Source organism: Pyrgilauda ruficollis, unplaced genomic scaffold (assembly GCF_017590135.1).
Source record: "Pyrgilauda ruficollis isolate IOZ18807 unplaced genomic scaffold, ASM1759013v1 scaffold57, whole genome shotgun sequence".
Lineage (NCBI taxonomy): Eukaryota > Metazoa > Chordata > Aves > Passeriformes > Passeridae > Pyrgilauda > Pyrgilauda ruficollis.
The window spans coordinates 4739035-4763580 of NW_024527377.1; the positions used below are offsets into that span (position 1 = coordinate 4739035).

Below are 24546 nucleotides of genomic sequence, written 5' to 3' on the forward strand. Positions count from 1 at the left end.
TGTGTGTGAGATTCCCACTAGGAATGGTGACTCCATCAACCCCACCACCCTGGGTACCTGACCACGGGTCAAAGCCCTCCGTTACATGGTTCAGTCTTCCTTTGCAGGACTGATTTTAGCTGATGAGACTTGAACCTGTGTGAAATGCCAGCCTTCACACATGGAGCCTGAGGGAATGATGTGAAGCTGTGTCAGGGGAGGCTTAGGTTGAATATTTTCAAATATCCAGAGGGTGTTTGGCACTGGAAGAGGCTCCCAAGGGAAGTGGCCACATTGCCTGCCTGATTTCAAGAAGCAGATGATTTCAAGATGTTGTAATTCTTGGGGTTGTCCTGTCACTGGAGTTGAACTCAGAGATCCTTGTGGGATCTTCCAACTCAGAATTTTCTGTGATTGCATGATTCCATGCTGTAGGATGAGTTTAATTCCATGGGTTTCCAGTGTCACTGTTAGCCAGAGTAGAAGCAGCTCCAGGTGCAGCTACACAAACGGTGGGGCTCTGGTCCAGGCTGTTTCCAGGTGTGTGACTGGAGTAGTCACAGTGATCCCTGGCTTGTCACCTTTTTCATCACCTGCACTTTGTACATTTCAGCCACAAACCTTAATGCAGTATTTATGCCACAGTTTGTTTCTCTTACAAAAGTATGGGTCAGGAAAACAGACAGGACAGCACAAATCTCTACAGAAATCTTTGTCTGCCCCATCTTTCCTCTCTTGAATGCAGGACATGGCTCAGCTGCACCAAAGGAACCATCTCTACAGATGCACTGTAGCACTCGGGTGCTGGTTTTGGATCCAGATCTGTCTGTTAGTTTTCTATTTAATTTTTTTTTTTTTTTCGGGTTTGCAAACTGTGTCCTCAGTCAGCACAAACCACAGGGAGAATTTCCACTCGGAAAGTACAGGGGAGTTTCTTTACTGCTGTGGAGGCACGGGAAGGCTCCATTTCAGCTCCAACAGGGAAAGGGCTGTTCTGTTCCACCCTTGCTGACTGTCTGGGTCTGAAAGCTCAAAGAGGCCAGCTTATTCCTCAAGTCCTGACATAACCCCTTGTATGGCATTTACCCCAAGGCAGTGAAATTCCAACCACTTGATACTTGAGGCTGTGACCTTTGAAGGGTTAAGAGAGCCCCAGCTCAAACCTTTTGAGCTCATTCTGATGCTCAGATAAAGCCAAGGCAGCTGCACTTTGTTGGAGCACTGGGTTGGCTCCTTTGGGCTCTGCCAGACTGCTGGGACAGGAGTGTTGTCCCATGGGATGGGACATAGCCCTGGAGAGCGATCACTGCATGTTCAGAGCTGAGATACCCAGCTCTCCTGGTGCAGCCTGCTGGCTTTCCTGAGCTTGCTGGGACTCAGGGCTGACTCGTGCACCAGAGGGGAAGGCAGGGGAGAGCAGGGCTGGAAAGCCTTCCCTTGCACAGGACTCAAGCTCCTGTGCCTGTCTGGTGGCACTGGCAGGAGGGCTGAGCTGGAAGGACTGGAGCTGCCTCTCACAGGGTTTCTGGCTGAGAGGGAGTGACTGGAAAGCAGGTTTGCACAGGATGGCTGATCTCCTGCAGCCCCTGCCTGTCTTCCTGTCCTCTCCCCTGCCCAAACCTTCTCTCAACAGCTCTCCAGGCCTGGAGGTGGGTCACATCCAGCTGGCTCTTGCAGGGGTCATGGGCATTGATGCCCCTCTCTGTGTCAGGTCTGCCAGTTGGTAGCAGCTGCTCCCACAGTGGGGAGGCATTCACTGTGTCTCCACTGAGAGCTCCCCTTTGGCTCACAGCCCTGGGAAGCAGCGTGGCCAGGGGAATGGGTGCTGTGCTTCACCTGGCCCCTCTGGGCTTAGCTTTCCCACAGGGGTCAAACACCTTGGCCATACAAAGTCTGTGTCCTGTGGGACCTGCCCCAGCTCTGCAGCCAGGAGTGACCTGGGCAGGATCTGACCTGACAGCCCAGCTGGGAGCACAGCACATTCCTCAGGGGCTGTCAACAGGGACCTCACAGCTGAGCCAGAGCTCTTACAACTTGGCTATTTTTAGCCCATGCAAATGGGGGTGTTTATTTTCCTACTCTTGTGCCTTTTTGCCTTTCCCAGGGATTTTATTGCTGATGAAAGCAAGGGCCTGAGAGCCATGTGAGTGTCTGTGCTGGCTGCTGCAGTGACCCCATCTCTGCCAACGTTTCCCATCCAATATTCCCCAAACCCTTACCAGTGATAGGCTGGAATGGGCAGAAGCCCCTCAGCTTACCTTGGACCAGAACCTTTTTTGGGGCTGGGAGACCTGTGGTAACAACTTGAACCCATGAGGTGTTGAGGAGGCAGTCCCTCTCACCAGGATGGGAGGAAACAGAGGAACATTGCAGGCTGGTTTATTGTCAGTGTTTCAAATCAGTATTTTTTATTACAGAAACTCATCAGGTTGCTCACACTGTGGCAGGAATTTAATAATATAAGGCACAGGGAACATTCAGAGGTAAAAAAAGAGTTCTCAGCCTGTGAGATTTAACCATCACTTTGCTCCTGTCAGGACTCTCTCTTATAAAGCAAAATCCAAATACTTTCTCCCTTCCATCCTTTGCATCCCTTAAATCCACAACAGGAAAAAAATATTACAGCCTTTCCCTCGAGCATGTGGCAAACATGCCACTTTCTGGGCAGAAATATCCCTTCCAAGTCTGACACAGCCTCCCTGGAAGAGCAGGGCTGGAATTTAGGCACAGCCAAGGCAGGGGGTGGGAAGTGCTTAAGGTCACTGTGATCTGGGGAGAGCCAAGAGCTTTATCTCACCTGCAGCTGAATCACAACATCAAGGCGAGCCACACACACCCCGGGGAACAGGCAGCCACACAGAAAACACGACAGCAGCGTGGTCATTGAGTGATGGTGAAGCATGTAGCACTTTCAAACCTTTATTATTGAAGAGGATTTTACAGGATGGGAATAATTTCATTTTATTTGTTTTTAATTCTGTGCGCTTCCCTATTCACTTGTTCCATTTATCTTTTTTTTTTTTTTGTGCCCAATAACTGCTAAATTCAAACCCTGGGAATGGGAGGGAAAAAAAAAAAAAAAAACGGAAAACAAATTCCTACCACTCTCTGTCTTTCTCACCCCTCTCCATCCTTCCTACCACGAGCTGGGTGGCCATAATGTCACCTACAGCTGCTCTGCTTGAGAACCCAGTCCTCCTACATCCTCTGGCTCTGCCTTCCCTCGCTGGCATCTGTGCCTGGGGTGGTGAATCAGCTGAGAGGGTTTTGTGTCTGAGTGTCCAGGAACGTGCTGTTAGTGAGAAGTTAAGAGAAGTCCATCCGAGAGAGAGCGGATGGTGAGGCAGAGCGGATATTTAGCACAGGAACAATCAGCAGTAAAGACGTAGGAGAGAGAAAAGGCTGGTAAGAGCTTGTGGAAACAGCTGGGTGAGTAATCTAGTGGTGATAGATAAGGCTATGAATGAGGACTGTTATTTCTCTTAGCACCGTTACTACATATATTTAGACCTATATTAGCACCTTGTTCCCAGGGAAAAACAAAACAAAACAAAAGCAGTTTAAAAACCAAAGGAAGTGGGAAGGTTAAAACATTACAAAGTTGGCAGCAGAGCAGGGAGGCGAGCGTTTAGATCACAAGATCCTTGTCTATGTCCTCTGTGGAAGGAAAAGAGAGAGACAAAGTTAGGAGGTGATGCTGCCAGGGTCCCTGTACTGTTCCTGTACCCTTCCCACTGCCCCTGCTTCCCCTCACCCAGGGCTGGCTGTGGTGCTTTGCTTCATCCACAGAGGGAGTTCTGGGGGTGCTCTTCAGCCTCCCCCCACCCCCATTCCTGCCCTCCTGGGTACTTACTCTCCTTGATGCCAAAGCAGCTGGCCCACTCCTCCAGGGCGATGTACTTGTCGTTGTCCAGGTCGCAGGCCTCGAAGAAGCGGGTGGTGCAGTGCTCCATGGGGATCAGGGGGGCACGCAGCGGGGCCAGCTCCGTGTGTGACAGGTACCTGCCGAGGCCACCACGCGCTCACAGGAGGGAAGATGCTGGCCCCAGCTCCCTGCTTTGGCTGCTGTCCCAGTGCCCTCCCAGTATCAGCCACTGAGTGGCACGAGGGTCAAGGACTGGTATCTGTCTTTGCAGCCAGCTGTGCTGGTCACAAAATAGCCACCAGCTGGGGGTCCCTGCCAGCTGCCCCCCGCCCCACAGGCCTGTGTGATCATTCCCATGCCCATCTGCAGCCCACAGCTAAGCCAGCAGCTGCTATCTCAGCTGCTGAAGTCATCCCAGGGCCTTTGGACTAAGATATTTTAGGGCACTATCATAGAACAGTAAATCTGAGAAGAGAGAAACTCCACACCCAAGGGAGGTGGGAGCAGCTGGGGCTGGGGGAGGCCCCTCTTCCTGCAGAAGAGCAGTTTGCAGGAGGCAAAGGTGCCTCTACCCCAGCCTGGTTTGCCACAACCTCTGCCACCAGCCATCCCCACTTGTGTCACATTTCCACCCTGCCTTGACACCTTCTACTGCCAAATCACCCTGGTCCTCAGGCAGGAAATGGTTCTGGGGTCCTCATCCTGCTCTGCTGGCACTCACCCATCAATGGGGTGCTGGTCCAGCTGCCCAAACTGCCAGTGCACAGGGAAGATGTACATGTTGTAGTTCTTCTCAAAGTCCCGGGCCAGGAGCTCCACAGTGTGGTCACCGGCCTCCAGGCGCTTCTCGTTCTCGTGGATCTTCTTCACCTGCCGTGGGAGAGGCCAGGGAGGCCTTGTCAGCAGGGAAATGGGGTGCAAGGGCTCCCTGGATGGGCTCCCTCTCTGTGCTGGCCTCCACTGTTGGGGTGAGCTCCCAGACCCCTTCCCCTGTGCCCCACCTTGAGCTTCTGCTTCTCGGTCAGCAGGTTGTTGTCCTCGTCGCGCTCGTACAGCGTGATCAGCACGTTCTTGAGCCAGTCCCGCATGCGCAGGGGGAACTCAGTCAGCTCTGTGTCCAGGCAGGCAGGGATGACTGCAAGTCACACACAGGGGTTACTGCAGCATCTGGACATGCAGCTCCACACCCTGGACACAGCCCCGCTGCCCTCCCACCTCAGCCCTGAGCTTGCCAGGACCTTTGCTCTCCACCAGGCTGTGAACATGGGGGCTGTGCCCACTTAGGGGTCCCCTTGTCTGAGGGAGTACTCCACTTACATTTGCAAGGCCCAATGTAGTCCAGGTGCAGCTTGTGTCCCTTCTTGGTTCCCTCCAGGGTGCACTTGGTGGCAAAGAAGTGGCAGGAGGAGTCGTAGGTCTTGTTGTCAGTGCCACAGACCTGCACAGGAAGAGGAGATGCTGCGTGAGAGGCAGGGAGAGACTCCAGACGAGATGTTTAGCTTGTTCCTGGGGTAATAGCTCCTTCTCCACCACCAGATGGGGACCAGCCATCCTGGCTCTGTCTCCGTGTGTCACCATCTCTGGCAAAGCCCGTGTGGGTCCCTCCCTGCCCTGGGCCACCGAGCAGAGCCTGTTCTCACCTTCTCGAAGACGCCGGCGGTGGCGGGGCAGCTGGAGGGGTCCTGGCACACACACATGGGCGAGTTGTTGTCATCCACCTCGCACACCTTGCCGTGCTTGCAGTGGTGGTTCTGGCAGGGGTCTGGAGCAGGACGGGAGCAAAGTCAGAGCCAGCCACATCCTCACCTCCCACGAGATGCTCGGGCACCTCAGCACAGAGGGAAGACTGAGACTTTGCCAGGGACACCCCCCAAGTCTGTTCTCACACTGGGAAGATGTGAAAGTTTCCAGAAGTCCATGTTAGCCCTGGGGCTAATCCTGGACTCCTTTCTGTAGCCACACCAATGGCTTTTCTATTGCAAAGATGGGCTTACAGAGAGCCCAGGGCTGGAAGATGCCATCTGCCTCTTGCTTTAAATGTGCACCCAGGCTGGCATCGTCCTTGTGCTACAGCCCTTCCCAAAGGAGCCCCTCACTGTTTGGGGTGGCTAAAGCTCCCACACACAGGCAGGGGACAGTGTCCCTGCCAGCTGGAGGGCAGGGGAAGAGTGACTTACTCTCTGCAACAATCTCCTCTACATCCTCCGTGGGTTCCTCGAACTCTCCCACCTCCACCTGGACAGGATTAGCCCCCACGGGCTCCTGCAAGAGAGGTTGGTGTTTCTGCTGTGGGTGCACAGCCCCAGCTCCTGGGGGGCAGAGCAGCCCCCCATGGCTCCCCAGAGCTTTGGAGGTGCTCTTTGCAGAGCAGTGGGTGCTGAGGGGATGGGAGAGGAGCAGGGACAGAACCACCTACCTCTGTGGTGGGATCTTCGATGACCTCTGTCTCATCGGGCAGAGCCTCCTGCTGCAGAGGAAAATGCACATGAGTGGAGGTCCACGGGACAGTCCCAAGGGGGGTGACCCACTGGAACAATGATTCCTCATTCCTCAGTACTTTATTTGTTATAAAAGCAAATCCCCATCAGCTGCTCCATATGAACAACTCCAACAGCAGAAGCTCCCCTGTCTCCTGCACTTACCGGTGCTGCCAGGGCTTTGCCTGCCAGGCAGAGAAGGAAAAAAATCCAGGCCCTCATCTTTCAGCAGACCTTGAACAAAGCAGAGGAAAAGGAGGGATGAGGAAGGAGGCCACTGTGTGCTGCTGGGCTCCAGGCTGAGCAGACACTTCGAGGAAGGCGTTCTCTCCATTTCCTGCCTCGTCTGTTCAGTATTACAGACCCAAGTGCTGGCTTTTCTAGCCAAAACCTTAGGCCAAATCGTGTTTCCAAGATAAATTAGTTTGATTTTGCAAAATGAGACAGTGGGGTTTAGATGTCTGTTGCTCTCCTGGATACCTTTAGGAAAATTACGGTCAAAATGGCTCTTTCCTTCTCTGGAGAGTTTTTTTCACCAATCCCCCACATTTTTCACATTAAAAATCCCCTGATATGAGTGCCAGGTATAAGGAATGAAACTCTAGCATGTTAGTTGCCAATCAGAAAAAATATGGAAGTGGATGAAGGAAAGAGATAACAGAGAGACAATGAGACAGCACTTGAGAATTAAATCCTTTAGAAAACCCCTTCCCCCATGGACACAGACATCCCTAGGGGTATCACAGACCAGTCCCTCATCCCCAGCACCACAAAATATTGGTCTGTCTATTGCTTTTCCCTTTCCTGCTCAGACCTGAGGGTCCCCAGGCTGGGTTTGAGGGATCCAAGCCACTTGGGGGTTGTGCCTTTGATGAGCCCTTTGCACCCTGCCGGCGTGGGCTGCTGCAGAGCCCCTGCAGGAGAGGCAGCCCAGCTGCGGTGCGAGCCGGGAGAGCACAGCTGGTGACATCCCCGTGTCCTTGTCCCCCCCGGTTCCTGTTTGGCAGGGCTGAGCGCTCTGTGTGCGGGCGGAGCGGAGCTCAGCTGCCCGCTTTGTGCGCTGGCATTCCGCGGCTGCCAGCGGGGCTGCCCGCTCCCTTCCGCCCGCGGGGACACGGCACAGCCCCGCTCTTCTGTCCCCTGCCAGCGAGGGGACCTGCGCCCCTGCCAAGCCTCCCCTTCGCCCTGCCCTGCTCCTCTCCACCTGCACACAGCCCGCCCCGGGGCCAGCCACACAGAGAGGGATTTGCTGGGACTGAAAGCCTTGCATGAGGTTTCTTCTTCTCTCCCAGGGTATCTGATGTCACTGCATTTTCCTCCTCGTGCACAGCAGCTCTCTGGGTATAAAGCCACACCAGAGCTGTGCTGCCAGGGCACCAAACCTGGCTGGGCTCTGCTTCCTAATTTAGAGAGGTTTGGCCACTCAGAGAACAGCCTCTTTCCAATCTCAGGACCTCCCCCAGCCTCTAGTGGGGTGTCTGTGCAAAATAAGGGTCAAGGAATGGAAGGCAGTTTTTTTTGGGATGTCAGAGGGCTGGGAGGGGGTGGTGGGGATGGCTGCTGTGCCGGTGTGAAGGGCCTGTGGCAGAGGAGCTGTGGGGAGAGGTGACAAGCTCTTTGGGGCTGTGGGGAGGGGTGATGAGCTCCTTGGGGCTGTGGGGAGGGATGATGAGTCTTTGGGGCTGTGGGGAGAGGTGATGGGCTCCTTGGGGCTGTTGAGGCTGCAGCTGAGCACCTCCTTCCTCTCCTCCTTGGTGTGAGCTGTCCCTTCTCCTTGTTTTGGTTTGTTCTGGAGGTTTCTGTGAGCTCTGCCAGCATCAGCCAGCAGAGATCACTGGTTCTTTCTTTCTGCAAGGGTTGTTTGGGGAGGGAGGTGGAAAAGTACAGGTGATTCTGGCCATCTCCTCCCTTGCTGGTATCCCCTGGCTAGTAAAGGCTCCTCCTGGGCTTCTCCCAGGGGCTTGTTTGCTTTGGAAGGTGCTCTGAGGCTCAGTGATGCTCACTGGGCAGTGCCCAGCCTGGAGGAGAGGGCAGTGCATGCACATGTGGGAGGTGGCACTAAGAAGAACCCAACCCCACGCCAAGGCCATCTTAGATCATTTCCCCAAGCTTTAAAAAAGCCTGGAATTTCAAAGGCTGGGCATGCAGTAAGTGGGGTCAGGGAATTAGGTGTTTGCTAGGAGCCAGCAGACAGCTGGAGCTGCCAGTGTTGTGTTTGGAGGAAGAAGGAGCATGAAAAAGTCTGAGCAAACAAGCTCTGCAGAACTGTCTTGTGCCTTAGATGGTAAAACAAATTTATTATAAAATAACAACTTTTTGGAGGCAAAGCTGTGCAGTGAGGACATTACAGAGTCTGTGAGCCCCTGGCTGGGTTGCAAATGGTCATTCCTGAATGCCTGGTGGCCAAAAGTCCTGAAATTACAGCTCGGGAGCCCTGCACACAGGGTTGCTCTATCAGGATAACGTGGTCCATGGTGCAAGTCTCCCTCCTTGTGGAGCAACCATGGTCCTGCTATCCAAGAGGATGCTCTTTGGAGCTGGCAGCTGGGCCACACCACGAGCTCAGCATCCATCCTCCAGCTGCAGGGACTTGGGAGGATCCCTGAGGGGCTCTGCACTGGGAATGCCTGGCACTGCTTTGTGAGCCCCATGGAGGGCACAGGGCAGCAAGGAGGGTGCAGCCATGGGGTTGTTTTGGACAGAAGAAAGCAGGGAAAAAGATTTTAACAAGCAGGGACTTAGGCCCTTCTGCATCCTAAAGGAATCAACAGACACCAGCACTTTGCAGGATGCTGGAAACCAGCACAGAAAGGGCTGCTGAATATAGAATAAGAGAAGCTCCATGGTCACCACCCTCTCCTCAGGCCTGCCCTCCTGAATGCTGTGGATTGAGCAGACAACAGAGCACCATGGGCTGCAGGACCCATGGGCTGTGCAGATTTTTTAATACCTGATCCCACTTGCATCCTACATGGGAACTTCAGCTCCCAGTCACTCTTTAAACAGAGTCTGGGGGCTCCCCCAAACCCCTCTCAGTGGTTCACCTCTGCAGCATGGCCCTCAGCACCAGCTGCTCATTGCATTTCACAGCCATACCCCAAAGAAGAAAACCAGGGGTGCAGAGAGGGCAGAGGCTGACCCTCAGCACCTCCAGAGACTCCAAGCCAGCTGCTCAGGGAACTCTTTACCACGCTCCCCCCAAGCTTGTGGCACCATCATCAGCTCCTCCTGACGGGGAACACACCCTGCAGCGATGCACAGAGAGTCTGTGCCACTGGGTCTGTCATGGGGACCCCAGCCTGGGGTCTTTGTGGGTTGGGGAGGACACTGATGGGGCGGGTGCAGCCTCCAGGAGAGGCTCCATGGATGGTGGAGCTTGGTCCATGTGGCGCTGGCCCGGCCAGGGTTGCGTAAGCCCGTTGGGATGCCACGTTAGCGTGGGGAGGAGTCTCTCCCTGGCCACTTGGACAGCTCCTCCTCACCCCAGCTGCCACCTCTGCTAACCCGGGCAAGGGGCTCTGCTGCCTCCTCCCACTGCAGCCACGGAGGCAGGAATGGGCAATGGGGGGCACGGCCCTGCCATGCCCCAGCTCCTGCCTGCACCCCAGCCCAGCAGCAGGGTCTCCTGCACCCACCCTCCCTCTGCTCACTGCTCGTCCAAGTCTCTGGAGGATCTGACATTCCCCAGCTCACGCTGAGTGTAAAGGCAAAGCTGGGCCAGAAAAAGATTCTGCCAAGCCCGACTGGGGCCACAGTGCTCAAGGTGCAGGTGGGTGACCAAGTGTGACCCCCACAGAGACACAACACCAGGGCTGGGTCCCCACTGCCTGCCCTGCCCTCCCTATGCAGGCAAGACCCTCTGAGCTTTACTCAGCAGCCACTCCCAGGCTAAAATTCCATTTGGAGCCGGAGATGTTTGTGTGAGTTCCCATGAAGCTCCCCGCTGAACACGTCCCTGCACGTTCGGTGACTGCTCACCCAGATGTGCTGCAGCTCCCCTGGGTGCCTGGGGAGCAGGGCAGGGGACTGGGCAGAAGCCAGCCTGGTCCTGCCACCTGCACAGACCCCTCTCACACACTGTGAGAAAAAGCTGTCAGAAAGCTATGCAAGGTTTAGAGGGAAGTGAAATTCTCTTTAGCTCACACACACACTTTGAGTAAAACACAGGGAGGGGGGAAAATCCCCCTACCCCATGTGCCCGTGTAGAGTCACTAAAGACACAGCTACACCACAGCACTGTGTGAACCCACTCCCTGTGCTGGGAGCTGAGCAGCTCTGTGTGAGCTCAGAAATGCTCAGGTCTTACAGGGCTTGATACAACAGCAAGAGCCCAGCCCCATCACCGCTGTGTTCTGGAGCTGCCATAGTTTCTCCAGGTTGGAGATTGAATCTCTAATGGAAACCACTTAAATTCGTACCAAGAAAAGAGCCTGGATGTGCCGTGGGCTGCAGGCAGCCGCTCATGGATGAGCCCTGTGCAGACAGGCGAGGCAGAATTTTGCTGTCCTGCCTGAGCTTTTTGTTTTGTGTGGCTGGACCTAAGGCAATGTCAAAAGCAGCCCGGATGCTTTGTGCCAGGTGCGGGAGGTCCCTCCGGCCCCGGGGGTGCCACCAGCTGATCCCGCACAGCTCCACAAAGGAGGCAGAGAATAAACTGTCCGATAAATATTCTGCAAAAATGCAAACCATCTCCAGAGCATTCCCTGGACCTGCCCTGCCACAAGCGCTCCAGCGATAACAACCCCGACATCCCTCGGACCAGAGGACCCAGAAAAGGTTTCCATGGGAGCCGACATTCCTCTGGGGCTGAGTCATGGAAGAGCAGAGTGTTGTGGAAGGAAGGGCTTGAAAAAAAGTTCGAAAAGTTTATTTCTGCTCTTCCCCCTCCCAACACCGCCCGCACCCCTGCTCCTGCCTATGTGGCAGACAATGGCTTGGCTTCGGCTACTGCGCCAGACGCGACAGCTTTTCTTTTCCACTTAAAACTCGCCTGGTCGACCCTAACAAACGGCTGCAATTAACTTTTATCCTTTTGGAGGGATGCTGAGTTTTTGGGCTGTTTCAAGTTGGTCGTCTCTGAGGACTCGGGAGTACTGGTGCCATTGCCGGTACCCTCGGTTTCACTCCAACTTGAAACTTTTGCCTTTCTGTTTGGGTGGGGATTCAGCCCCCAGCCGGTTAAATTTCCCTTTTTTTTTGGCTGGATGCAACAGAGTGGACACAAAGCGCAGAGTGAGACTGTCACGTCAGCGGGCCGGGAAGGACAGTGGCTGCCTTTAAAGGAAACGAGCCCTCGTCTCTTCTGTGGGGACCTAAAATTGTGCTTGACAGAACCCAAGTTCTTAAAAAAAAAAAACACCCTGAAAGAGCTTTGCTCCTCCTCTCCTGCAATCTCGGTCTCTCTAACAGTCGATCAGCCAGAGTTTGGCAAGCCAGGGCAGCAGACTTGAAAAGCTTTCAGAGTTTGCTTGGAACAAAAAGCCGAGTGTCTTTTTTTTTTTTTTTTTTTTTCCAAGGGAGAAGTAAGACCGGCTGCACTGAAAAAATAAAACCCCTGACATGAAGCCGACAGCTCTTTTGTTCTTCCTCTGGATACTCTGGTGAGTAAAACATCACCTGCCAACACACCTCAGGCTGGGAGCAGTGGGGACTGTTCATAACTACATCTGATTTTCTCTGCAGGTTGGTTTGATGTGCCCAGACATTCGTGTCATGCATTTCACTAAAGAGCTACCCACCAGCTGAAAACACAGAGGGGAAGAAGGGAGGAGAGAGAAGAATGAGGGCAAGTCAAACCTTTACAATCAGATGCCACCAAAGCATTAAAGCTCTGGCAGTGAAATTGAATAAGAGCCAGTTTAGAAGGGGAAATGCTGCGAAGAGGAGAAAGGGGTGAAGTCAGGAGGGGTCTCTAAATGCACCGCTTGGGTTGGAGAGCATCCAGCTCCCCATCCCGAGTGATGCATTGCCAGCACCGGGACAGCGGGCCCCGGGCCAGGGACCCCCACGAGTGGGGCTGTGGGGACCCCCGTGCCGGGAGGGAAAGCACAGCAAAGGCAATCGCGAAGCTCGGGCCATACCTCGCAGTCCCGGCAGCACGGCTCAGGGAACTTCAGGCGCTTGCACAGGCTGGAGGAATCTGCAAGTTTTAGAAGGAGGCAGGAGGAAGCCAAAGGGTGGGCTGGGTTTCCCTCTGCCTCTCCCCCTCCTCCTCCTCTCTAGCTTTCCAAATCGGTCTCTTCCTTTGCTCCGCTTCCCAGTGGGCAGTCCCTGAGCCTGGCTCCAAAGGATAGACCAGAGAAATCAAGCTGGAAATCAAAGGGTCCCTGTCAGGGACAGACCAGTCCCCAGCGCAGCCCTCCCAGCAGGGTCACTGTCACAGCAGCTGCCTGCACTGAGTTTTCAGTTCTCTGCCTCTCTCGGACTGACAGCACACGGCGATGGGGGAATGCCACCTCTCAGCCTGGTTCTGCACCTCCTAACACCTCGACCTGCTGCATATCTAATGCTAAATGCTGTCATTTCTCAGAGGAGTAGCTCAGTCCCTGAGCTGGTGTTTCCCATCCTCAGGGGGATGCAGAGGAAAACAAAGAGTTTTTGTTTCTCCATCCTGCCTCCTAATATTGCTGCTATCTGTGACTGCCTTGTGGAGAGGGAGAGGAAAGAATGACACAGAGAATGTGGAGGATAAAGACATGTCTGAAATGCTATAAGCAGGCAGAGAAATGCTGGGCTGGTAGATGTGACTCTCAGCACAGTGGTCTCCCTGTTGTGGTTATCATCCAGCAGATCTGGACTGAGTGAACAAAACCCACGGCCAGAATTGCCACTCAGCTGAATTCAGTGGTGTCTTCAGACATCACTCACTATTTACAGATCATAACTCAGCTGGAGCAGCTGCCCAGCCAGAGGCAACCAAGCAGCGAAGCTGTTTGGAGTTGAGTTTTCCCATCTGTTCCTCTCTATGCCCAGGGTGAAACCCCAGCTCTTCTCTCCTTGCTTCTCCCCATGGCTGAAGGATCTGAGGTGCATCTGCTCCCCCAGCACCAGCATGGCCTCGGCACTGCACTGCAAAGGAGAGCCAGTAGCCAAAAATTGCTACAGTTTGGGCATCCCCAAAGAATGTCTCTGTGCCATACAGGGCTGTCCTGAGCCCTGTGGATGATCCAGCTCTTTGCAGCTTGTGATCCCCCTGTGGCATCAAACCTCACCCCGGGGCTGCTCTCCAGGGCAATGGGAAGATGGTGTCTCATGTAGCCAGCAGGACTGAGGACATCTGGGCACCAGCAGTGAGATTGTGGGTGCTGGGTGAAGGACACCTGAGATCATAGCAAAAATTCAACATCGTGTTTTGTTTTGGCTGCCTGGGGTTTGGGTTCATTCTTGATTATGTGCTATCTTTGAGAGGGCTGAGACATGGACCTGGGTGCTCAACTCTTCCCACTGATGTTGCTGAGGGTTTAGATGTCAGCACAGGCTGGCCTGTGATGATCTGCCAGGCTGTGCTGGCTCTCTCCTCTGTGGGATGTATCAGCTCACTCCTCATCCGGCCTTGTGGCACTTCTGCTGCATGTGAGAGATCAGATGTAAGACTAAACATCCCATGGCCAACAGGGAAAAAAATATAAACAAGACAGAAAGGGAAGGCAGAGGGGAAAGAATGGAGGAGGGGTAAATGAGAACCCAGCATCACTTCCCAGTGAACAGGTCAATCAGTGGCAAAGAACAAGAGAAGAAAATCTTCACCCATTTCTTTACTTGGCTGCACACTTCCCAAAAGCCATCCCTGGGTGCTGATTTGTGGATGTTGATACCACTCACAGAGACATTCATAAATATTCCACATGACCCTCCCAGGTCCCTGTGGAGGCTGGATTTGTGATGGTGTCTAAGACTCCATGGCTCCTTCTAATGAAACTGACTGGAGCACCTTGTCCTCCCACCACAAGTGTCCGTGGCTCCCAGGTGCAGCCCAGTGCCACTTGTAGGTCCAGTTTGGCTCCAAGAGGTCACACATCCCCTAAGCCAAAGTTTCATTTGCTTGACTCATCACCCAAGGAGCTGGACACAGCTGTTGAATGCTCTCTGCAGTGGATTAGTCACGGCTTGCATTGAAATTGTACCGCTGCTGGTTCTTCTCCTAAGGAAAAAAAAAAAAAAAAAAAAAAAAACATTTGGAAAAAATTTTAGAGGGGGGAAAAAAAAAAAAAAAGACATCTGGAAAAAATTTTAGAGAGGGGAAAAGAAAAAAAAAAAAAGAAGAGAAAAGAAACCACGACTTTTCTAACTGACAACGTGGCAATTGCTCTGCACTGCAGCCTGAAGTTAAGCCCTCTACTAAGGGCTTAACCAAATGATAGTGCCACGGAGATAATTATAGCAGGGATTTCTTTATGCATGTGGTGGCTTAGACCCTGGGTCTGAGGAAGAGCAAAAAGCAGTGATGAAGTCACATCTGGAAATGGCCCCCAAACTCATCCAGCGAGCCCAGGGAGTGGGAGTGAGGGGTGCTCATGGTGACAGGGTGGGGACAGCCAGGTCCTGTGCCTTGGGAAGGACACAGTGCCAGGCATCAGCAGTGGGATGGAAAGGGATCACAAAGAGCCTGGAGCAACTGGCTGGCTCTTTAAACTCAGCAACTTTAAAGAGCTCCAGAAATGATTGAGAGCTTGCAAAGGAAGTCCTCAAAAGTCCTTTCCACTCTTGTAAGGCTTAGTGGGGTCAGCAAAGAGGAGATTTTGCTGTCAGGCTGCCAGGAGGAAAACAGGACCTCACACACATTTAGAAAGCTGTCTTATGCCATCTGGGGCACTGGATGGGCAGGAGATTGCCCAAGGGGTCTCCTCAGCCCTAGGAACCCTGCAGCAGGTCCAGCTCAGGCTCCTGACCCTGGGCAGTGGGTGCTTTGGGCACAGCAGATGAACCCCAGGGCTCCCGGCGCTCGCTCCCAGCTCAAGTGACTGCACAGACTCTGATGGAAACAGCAAACAGGGCAAGACCCTTCACGGCTTGAGCTCATTTTACAGCAAAGCCAAGAGGTCTGGAGGGGTGAGGTTTGAACTCCAGCTAACCCCAGTTCAAAATCCAAATTTCTTCATCCTGCTTTGAGCCAAGCTGGGCAGATCAGGGCTGGTGCAGTTGAGAAAACTCTGGTGCTTTCCAAGAGGGGAACAATTCTGTGTAAGAGATGGAGAAAAAGGCAAATGAGCAGCTCTGTAGGCATGATACAAGTGTGGATTAATAATCCTGCTGTCCCCTGCTCACAAGTCTGTCAGTGTGAGGAGCCTTTCCTTCCCTCTGCTCTGGGAGGGATTCTCTAATGAGTTTTTATCTAGAGGATGTGTCTGCATTAATTTCTGGTCAGTCCTGCTACAAAACAATGAACCCAAAATGCATATAAATAAACAGGATGCCCTGGAACCACTGTGGAAATGTAATTTGCTAAGTCTTCATCCCTGGGTGTGTGGCTGAAGGCTGAGCTCCTCACAGGTGCTGGGCAGTGTGAGGGAAGTCAGTGGCTGCAGGGGTGGGAGCCCAGCACCCAGCTCAGGAAAAGTTGAGAGTAAATGCAGAGCAGAGAGGAATCTGCTTATCCCAGGAATTTCCCATCTCTCCTGCTCTCTGGGAGTGTGTCAGCTGGAGGGTTTCTGGTTTTTTCCATTTCAGAAGCAGATCAGAGGCAGAAGGGCTGTGCTCCCTGGGCTTGCACTAAGCAGATGCAGGGCCACAGGGAGCACCATCTGCACAGGGCAGGATGAACCCAAAATGCCCCTGGAACATGCCTGAGAGTGGCTTTGTCCTGCGTGGGGCAAGGAATTCTTCCCAGTGGGATGGGACTCTGTCCCTCAGCTGAGCTGTGGGGCTGTTGCCTGGTTCAGATGGAGCAGATGGACACTCACAGCCTCTTCTGATGCCTGCACTGGGGTGCTGGTCAGAAGCAGATGGAGAAGGAGGAGTGGATTGCAGACTCTCAGCTGTGATCCAGAGGCCAGCAGGGCAGGGGATGGAAAGGCAGCTGTGCATGGTTCTGCAGTGACTCATGGCCTGGGAGCAGGCTGCAGAGCTAGAAAGCAGGACAGGCTTACTGTGGGATGTCTTGTTCTTCCCATGAGGTGTGTGGACTCTCACAGCTGCCCCAGGGTTCTCTGGTGGAGGGTTCTTCCATGTCCCATGGGGAAGGTCTCTCCTCTGCCTCCTTCAAACTCTCCCTGCATTATCATCTCACTCACCTGGAAACGTGTGGGGCTGCAGGCCTGGGAGAAGCCTGTCTGTCCTCCCTGAAAACAAACTGAGGCCAGAGAAGCAAGGGAATAAAATCCATCACCTTCCTCTGCTGTGGAGCAAGACAGGAGCTCTGTGTGCTGCAGCTGCCCCTGCACTGCCCAGGATGCTGCTCCTGGGCATCCCATCTGAACACCCAGAAAAGGTGGTAGAGAGAACCCCTCTGGCTGTAGCCCCACCCTGTCCCTGTGGCAGAGCCCCACAGCCCTGCCTGCAGACATCACGCCAGGCACTGGCAGCCAGGACACCTCCTCAGCTGATTTGAGACTCCCAGGCACATCCAGCTGGCTGAGCTTCGTCCCAGCCCAGCACCTACAGTATCCAAAGAACCTGACTGTCCATCCCAAAAGGCCTCCCTTGCTGCCAGGAGCTGTTCCCTGCTCGCCCTGGGCACAGGGATGTTGAGTGCCTGAATTACAGTCGGGTGTCTCAGCCCAACTCTGCTCTTGCTCCAGACCTTGTGCTGGAGTTGTGCCTATGACTTGCAGAAGGTGAAATAAAACTTCCAGGAGGGAAGTGGTGCTAACTCCAGGTAGTCCCACCTTACTCCTGGTGTTTACCTGCAATGCACTTTTGAGTCCTCTTGAGCCTGACAGATGCGATTTGGCAGCTTTTGAAGGATATGAATAGAACTGCTTGAGGAAATAAACAGGAATCCACTCTCAAGCCCCTGGGATTTGTGGGGAGGGGAGCTCCTGGGCTGCAGTGGCAGCTCTTTTCCATGGAGAAACACAGCCTAAAAGGCAGCTTTGATGGGAGTACCCAGGTGAAGCTGTGGCAGCCCCAGAACATCAAATGTCATCTGGAAAGCAGTGGCAATAACCATGGGTGAGGAAAAGCCCAGAATGCTAAATTCCAGGGTTCACAAGACTCTCTGGGGCCAGCTGCATTTGATTTTTTGGGTCATGAATGTGAGGTCCTCTAAGAGAAGCTTGATTCTCAGATGAGTTGGCTACTCACCCCACAACCCTTTTCAATTTAATCAGCCACACCATCTTACACCTAAGGGATGAAAGCAATGGTTTTCCTGGGCCATGTCTATGTAGAACTGCTTGAGGAAATAAACAGGAATCCACTCTCAAGCCCCTGGGATTTGTGGGGAGGGGAGCTCCTGGGCTGCAGTGGCAGCTCTTTTCCATGGAGAAACACAGCCTAAAAGGCAGCTTTGATGGGAGTACCCAGGTGAAGCTGTGGCAGCCCCAGAACATCAAATGTCATCTGGAAAGCAGTGGCAATAACCATGGGTGAGGAAAAGCCCAGAATGCTAAATTCCAGGGTTCACAAGACTCTCTGGGGCCAGCTGCATTTGATTTTTTGGGTCATGAATGTGAGGTCCTCTAAGAGAAGCTTGATTCTCAGATGAGTTGGCCACTCACCCCACAACCATTTTTAATTTAATCAGCCACACCAACTTACACCTAAGGGATGAAAGCAATGGTTTTCCTGGGCCATGTCTATGCTGGGAGCCCATTTACAAGGCTCCCCTTTGGGAACGTGATGCAGTGGTCAGGCTGGTGAGTGTCCAGTGGGGCCAAGCAGTGATGGAGCTTCATTTTCATTTTGAGTTGTGAACCATGAAATTTTCAGTTTTTCACAGTAATAGTCTGTAATAATTATGTTTGTATTTATAAAGTCTTATAAAGAATTGCTATCTGAGATATGCAGGTCCTCAAGTACTCCTCTATGGGAGCTGCCGTGGATTGGAATTGCAGCTGAGGCAAAGCAGGCAGCAGGGTTTGGTGTCCACGGCATAAGGAATCCTCGCTGTTCCCAGGATCCAGCAGCTGAGAACACGGCTGTAAGCGAGGGCTGCTTTGGCTGCAGGCTTGTGCATCGTTGGAGGCAGAGAGGAGGAAAAGCCGGTCTTGGCGAGGGCAAGGCACACTGGTGACAGGCAGGCTGGAATCTGAGTTGAAGCCTGGAAAGTTTAGCAGCTCCCCGTGGAGGCTGAAGAACAGGACTTTAGTGTCCTCCTATTAACCCTCACTGCTGGCAAAACCCTATGAAAACATCCCCGCTCCCGGGCAGCCCTGCCCCGCTCACAGTAGCTCGGTGTGTGCGCCCTCCGTGCTCCAGCTCCTCCCCATCCCTGCCCTCTGCACAGCCTGCTCCTGCGGTGACACAAGCCAGGAAAGGCTCCGGACAGAGCCATCCCCAGAGGCCACATCCCCAGCACTGCTGGAGGATGAACTGCAGCATCCCTGGGTGGGAACTGAGCTGTGCTGGAGATGTGGCTGCATCCAGGCAGGACACGGTGCTTGAGGTGCCTGAGGTGCTTGGGCCATCCCCGGCTGAGCCTGCACTGATCCACCCTGAAAATTCACATTTTTCTGTCCATTGCTCTGCACTTTCTGCTCCAGCTGAGCTCACTTCAGAACAAGCCCTGGCTTGAGAGGTACCAGACAGCTGAGCCAGGCTGCTGGATGCAGGAGGCTCCATGAACAGGGTGTCCCTCAGAGGAAGCAAAATGGGATTGGTTTTGGCAATGTGCATTGGTTGCCCACTGGGGTTACACCCCGTAGCGAGTCACAGGCAGCCTTAGAAGCTGGCAAAGATGATATTAGGGGCGACAGTAGGAAATATTTTTTGACAAGACTTTGGGGCAGGATATCTTGTGAGCCTGAGCCACCCCTGTCGTGCAGGATCTGTGAAGGGCTGTAGGGTCAGGCAGGCAGGGCTGGTAGGGGCAGTGCTGGGAGCCACTCTGGGATTTTGGTATCTGGTGACTGTGATTTACAAACATGGCCATTCCAGGCTAGCACCAAGTGCAGGCACTGACCTCCACACCATCTCTGCTTGCTGGCTCCTTTCAAATAATCCTGTGCACTTCTGAACCTCTCTAAGCTCCCCTGTCCAGTGTGGATTTTACTCTGGGGAGTTCATGTTCCTTAAAGTCTTCTTACCTTAAGCAATTTAGATTTTTAAGACCATGTATAGGCCCTTGCAAGGGCCAGTCAGTGGAAGCCTGTGTGTGGAGCTTGATGGAATTTCACTGATCAGGCAGTAAAGAAAACCCAAGAGGACACAACCCCCTTAGCTGGATGAAAATACAGCGGACATATGTGGGCAGAAAATACCTCATCCATCACTGCTTCAGTGTGTGAGTTGTGGGGATCTCAATTTAGCCCTGAAGCTTGTTTACTTCCCTTCAACAAACCACCATCCCCTCTGGCCGGGGTTGCTGTGGCAGCAGTAGCTGGGCTGTGGGAAGGCTCGGGGCTGATGCCACACTGTGTCTATGGGCTTGGGGCAAGGTGGGACGTGGGCAGCCCCAAAATAGCGAGGTCATGTGGGGCCCTGAGCAAACGCTGTGACTTTCCATCCTGTGCCTGGCCAGAGCAGGGTCCCTCCCTCAGGAGCTGCTGCTAAAATTAGCAGTGCTTCCCCAGCCTATGCCCTGCATGTTATCAGCAGCTGTTTAAGGAGAGGGAGGGACCAAAATCACAGTTTAAAAAACCCTGTCAGATTTGGAGAAGTCCCCTTTAAGCTTCTATTTTATGGGAAAAGCAGAGAAAACATCCTTCCTGAAATGTGGGAGAGAGAGAACACTGGACTGTCTCATGTGTGATGCTGCTATGAGACTGCTAATGAACATTAACTCTATCAGGCATCTGCAAAGACTAACCAGAAAATTTCAGAGATGAGACACAAGAACTGGTGATGTCACCCTCCAGTTCCTTAACTTCAGACATGCCCACAAGTATCCACTGCAATCTCTCTCCTGTGCCTGCCCACATCACCCCAGGGAGCAAGATTGCCCAGGATTTACTACCAGAATTTATGAGTGGATTTTTAATGGCATGAACATTCAAAATATTCTGTTGTTCACTTAGGAGGAAAAGGTGGGAACTGGGAAATTATGGAAACGGCATCTTTCTCAATGAGTGGGGTGGTGCAGGGAATTGTCTGGACCCCTCTGGAGGTACACAGCTGCAAAACAGGAGGGAGACCACACTGTGCTTTTGGATTATTGAAGGCTACCCAGCTGGATCCAGGCACCAAACCTGCCATGGGGATGCTCCTCTGTCCCTTCACTAGCACACACAGAGGCTGATGAAGATGTGGACAGCAAGGGCATCTGGGCTGATGAAGAGGAGGACAGAGGCTTCACAGAGGCTGATGAAGATGTGGACAGCAAGGGCATCTGGGCAGCTGCTGAGGGAGCTTGGCTCCTGCCTGTGCCCAAGGGTTCCATTCCTGCTCCTCTCCCCCAGAAAACTCTGGAGAATCCCAGAACCATACAAGAGTTTGGGTTGGAAGGGACCTTTAAAAATCATCCACTGCAACCCCCAAGAGCAGAGGCCCTCACTGCCTGAGGTGTGCCTGGCCTGACACAGATGCCATCTCTCTCAAGGCTGGGCCATTCATGATGGTTTTTCTCCAAGGCATTAGAAACAGCGAGTGCTACCAAGGGAATCTGTGCTGCTTCTGGATGGAAAGTGTGGGTGAAAAGGCTGGATGAGAAGTGACACTTCTTTCTCTGACCCCTCCCCAAATCTCTCCGTGTTCAACCATTTCCAGTGGAATCAGAAAGTTCATCCCTCTCCCTGAATTTCTGGGAGCTGTGGAAGAAATAAAGGGAGGAGCAAGATCTCATCCTCTGGCCCCTCTTTTTGCACCTACCAAGGGCCACATCCTGAGCATGGTCCCAGCCTGCTGTGTCTGGGAGGGGGCTCCAGCTGCTGGCCCCCAGCCCGGGAGCAAGTCTGTCCTGCAACCCAGGGAGGGCCCACTGCAGCTGGGACAGGGACACTTTCCCTCCTGCTCCCCACATGTTGTGAGGCTGAGACAGCTGGGGACAGAGGTACAGAGGAGCAACGCCTGGCTGTCAGTTTTATGCAGACACACAAACAAGTTTGCTGCTCTGGCAGGAATTGGCCACTCCTCTGTTGGGGTTGCAAATCTGGAAATAACAGCTGGAGGTTTTCAGCATTATCTTGCTCTAGGGATGAATTTTAAAACCCTCTGGCATTGGGTTGGGTCTATTGTTTTCCATGGCAAAGAGCAGTTCATACCCAGCTCCCTTTGCCTCAAAGTGGCTCTTCAGCACTGATCCTGGGCACAGCTCCTGCTGTTCATTGGATCTCTGGGGGGCCCACAGGGAAGGTTTGTTGGCCTCTTGCAAGGGTGCAGCTGAGCCCGTGCCATTCCACTGGCATGCTGAGACCCTGTTTGGAGGAACTGTGAGCAGCTCTCTGCCAGGGGGAAGGAAAGCAAGGGTATGGTAGGAGGAGGTTGGAGACACTTTGCTGTGTTGATTTCTGGACGACTTCTGGACACACCAGGACTTGTATCTGCAGCTGTTCATAGCAGTGGTGACCAGCACTAGCGGCAAAGGATGATGATTCATACCTGGGGATACACATCTGTGTCTTCTGCACACAGACCCTTGGTGAGAAGCTCAGCACAGAGCCCTTAGAGCCAGAGCTGGCCTCCTGCCTTCCTTTGCTCTTGCTTTGATACATTTTAACCTCAGGGCAAGGCAAGCTTGGAGGGCAGCTCCTGAAACTGGAAAGCTAAAAATCCCCCAGCAGTTGTAAAGCCAGCTGGGAGGACTCTGGATGTGCCACATCTCTGCTTTTTTGGCCTCTTCCCTGGCAAAGGACAGGCTGAATTAAGAAAGCAAACGGAGAGGAAACTGTGGAGAAATAAGAGCGGCTCTGTGAGTCGAGGACACTCTGGACTCAGTCCCGTCCCAGTTGCCCTGGAAATTGGATCATTCTCACCAAGCTGCCTGCTTTGCTGGCTGCTCCTGGGAGGGCACAAGCCTGGAGCACTGGACAGATGCAGGGGAAGGAAGAACCACAGAGAAATAGAGATGTAAATGCTGGTGTCAGAGTTTGTTCCACCAAAGGGAGACCCTTTTTCCCATGCCTTTGTGGGGATAATAAAATAATAATACAATAATAACAACCAGCTCTCACCAGCTGACAAAGGCAAGGGAGAAGCCAAAGGACCTTAGGCTCTATTTGTAGAACAGCACAGCAAAAGCCTGCACTGTGGCTTGTCCACAGACCCTGGGACAGCCCCAGGGACCCCAGAGCTGCTCCCCAGGCACCCCCACCCTGGGCCCTGGAGACAGCCGTGTCCCAAGCAGACTGATGATGCAATCAGTGGGATCACCCTGACAATAGCTGTGTGGGATGGGGGTTTTTGAAGCTGTGCACAACAGATTAAGCTCGAGGCCCCTGTTGTCATTGCCAGGCATTGTGCACCCTGCTGACATTGGCTTCTTTGGGCCAAGCTCTGCCCACAGCCCGGCAGGAGGTTTGGAGGGGGGGAAATTGCTCCATCTGAGATGGAGCAGGAGGGTACTTGCACACAGTGGATTCCTGCTCCATTCAGGCATCTCCTTTCGTTTACAAGGGGATGAGTTGTGTTTGTTTTAACATTTTCTCACCCATCTCTTGAAAATAGTGAGCAGGTCGCAGATGGGCTGAGAGAGATGGTCCTGCCCTGGGAATTTCATGCCAGGTGGGAATTGTGGAAAAGTCTGAAATACTGCAAGATCTCTCTTCTGGCTGTGTCTTGCCCCAGTGACAGCAACACACTAGTGTGGAGTGGTGAAGAGGAAACGTAAATGTGAAGCCAGCTCTGCAGCACCCAGCAGTGCTTTGGGAGGTGCTCAGGAACAGACATGATGAGCAGAGGGACAATAGCAGGAAGGGCCAGGCTGAAGGCTCCTGTCTATGCAGACCATTTCCCTCATCCTTTCAGGGGACCTGGACAGGCCCTTGTAGCAGAAGAGTCAGAGGGCAGATCTGCTCTCCCCAGAGCAGCCAGGGTCCTCACATCGTGTCCTGTGCATCCCACAGCCCCTCTGAGGGAGCTGCTCACTTATCAGAGCTGGATCCCACCCTTCCCTGCCTCTGCCCCAATGTGCCACTGCCTGCAGCAGCTGTGGGGCTGTGAACCTCGGCTCTCCAGAGCCCAATAAATTAAACCTTAGTCCAAAAGGGGCTTGGGCTGTCTTTTGCAAACAGAGGCTGCACAAAAGCTGCCTTTCTCCCTCTCGTTTGACTTTGTTTTCTCTCCCTCCCCATCTGCTTTTAGCCAAATGGTTGAATAGCTTCAGTATATACTGTGGGAGCCCAAAGCCAAAGGCTGGAGCATGGGGAAGGATGCAGAACAGCAGTGCCCTGTGGCCGCTGCCTTCCGGAGGGGCTGGGAACTGTTTGCTACCCTCGCTCTGTAACCCAGCCTCCATCACCTTACTGAACCCTTGGAGAAAGCAGCTCCAAAAGAAAATATTTGTGCTCTGGCAAGCACACGTGTGCACATTTCCTGCTCTTGAAGTCCTTAATTAATCCTGTTTTTTGTTTGTTTGATTTGTTGGGTGTTTTTTTTTTTTTTTTTTTTTTTTTTTTCTATTTATGCTGCCACAGTCTTGGAGGGGGAGTCTGTCAGAACCCTGCGTGTTTTCCTGTTTTGGAGGGGGAGTCTGTCAGGTCCCTGTGTGTTTTGCTGCTTTGGAAGCTGCAATGTGGAAAGCTGCCTGTGATAATCACTCAGGGAATCTGCATGTATCAACAGGGGAGCTGGGAACCAGCCAGGCCTTTGATGTTGCTCTGCTTGTCAGTGCTGCACTGGGACAGTTCTGCAAATCACCCAGCACAGAGGGGCCTCAGCCCAGCTGAGGCATATTGGGTCTTTGCAGACCGTATTGAAAAGATTCAACACCAGCACATTTAGCTCAGAGAGACCACCAAGCTTTTTCCAGCCAGTTTGAGGTCCTTCTGAGAGACCACATAATTTGCAGAGATGTTTGACCACTTCAGGTGATGCTTTTGACTTTGAACACCCAGCCCAGGGCAACCTCCAGGTCCAGCTGCACAGCTTTAGCTCAAAGAGCAGTTGCTCAGGGCAACGTTGCTGATGTTGACCCCAAAAGTGTGGGGGTATGATCCTGCCACCAGTCCATCAGTCATGGTGCTCATCATGTCC

The 24546-nt window shown here is 53.1% G+C and overlaps 1 protein-coding gene across 1 annotated transcript; it reads right to left on the bottom strand.

Annotated features, from left to right (window-relative positions):
• Nucleotides 1-2884: 2884 nt before the first annotated feature.
• Nucleotides 2885-12550, bottom strand: SPARC (secreted protein acidic and cysteine rich). Its single transcript, XM_041482029.1, has 10 exons — nucleotides 12402-12550; nucleotides 6487-6555; nucleotides 6261-6311; nucleotides 6022-6106; nucleotides 5485-5606; nucleotides 5162-5282; nucleotides 4846-4979; nucleotides 4566-4714; nucleotides 3833-3981; nucleotides 2885-3636 (listed from the first exon to the last, which is right to left on the bottom strand). Exons 2-10 carry the CDS (start codon nucleotides 6541-6543, stop codon nucleotides 3608-3610), a joined length of 897 nt encoding a protein of 298 aa, XP_041337963.1. The 5' UTR covers nucleotides 6544-6555; nucleotides 12402-12550; the 3' UTR covers nucleotides 2885-3607.
• Between the last annotated feature and the right edge of the window lie 11996 nt (nucleotides 12551-24546).

Coding starts and splice junctions, on each gene's coding strand:
- SPARC (XM_041482029.1), bottom strand. CDS start 6,543: ATGAGGGCCTGGATTTTTTTCCTTCTCTGCCTGGCAGGCAAAGCCCTG. Junction 4,980..5,161: donor CTACATTGGGCCTTGCAAAT/GTAAGTGGAGTA, acceptor TGTGACTTGCAG/TCATCCCTGCCTGCCTGGAC. Junction 3,637..3,832: donor CTGCTTTGGCATCAAGGAGA/GTAAGTACCCAG, acceptor TTCCTTCCACAG/AGGACATAGACAAGGATCTT.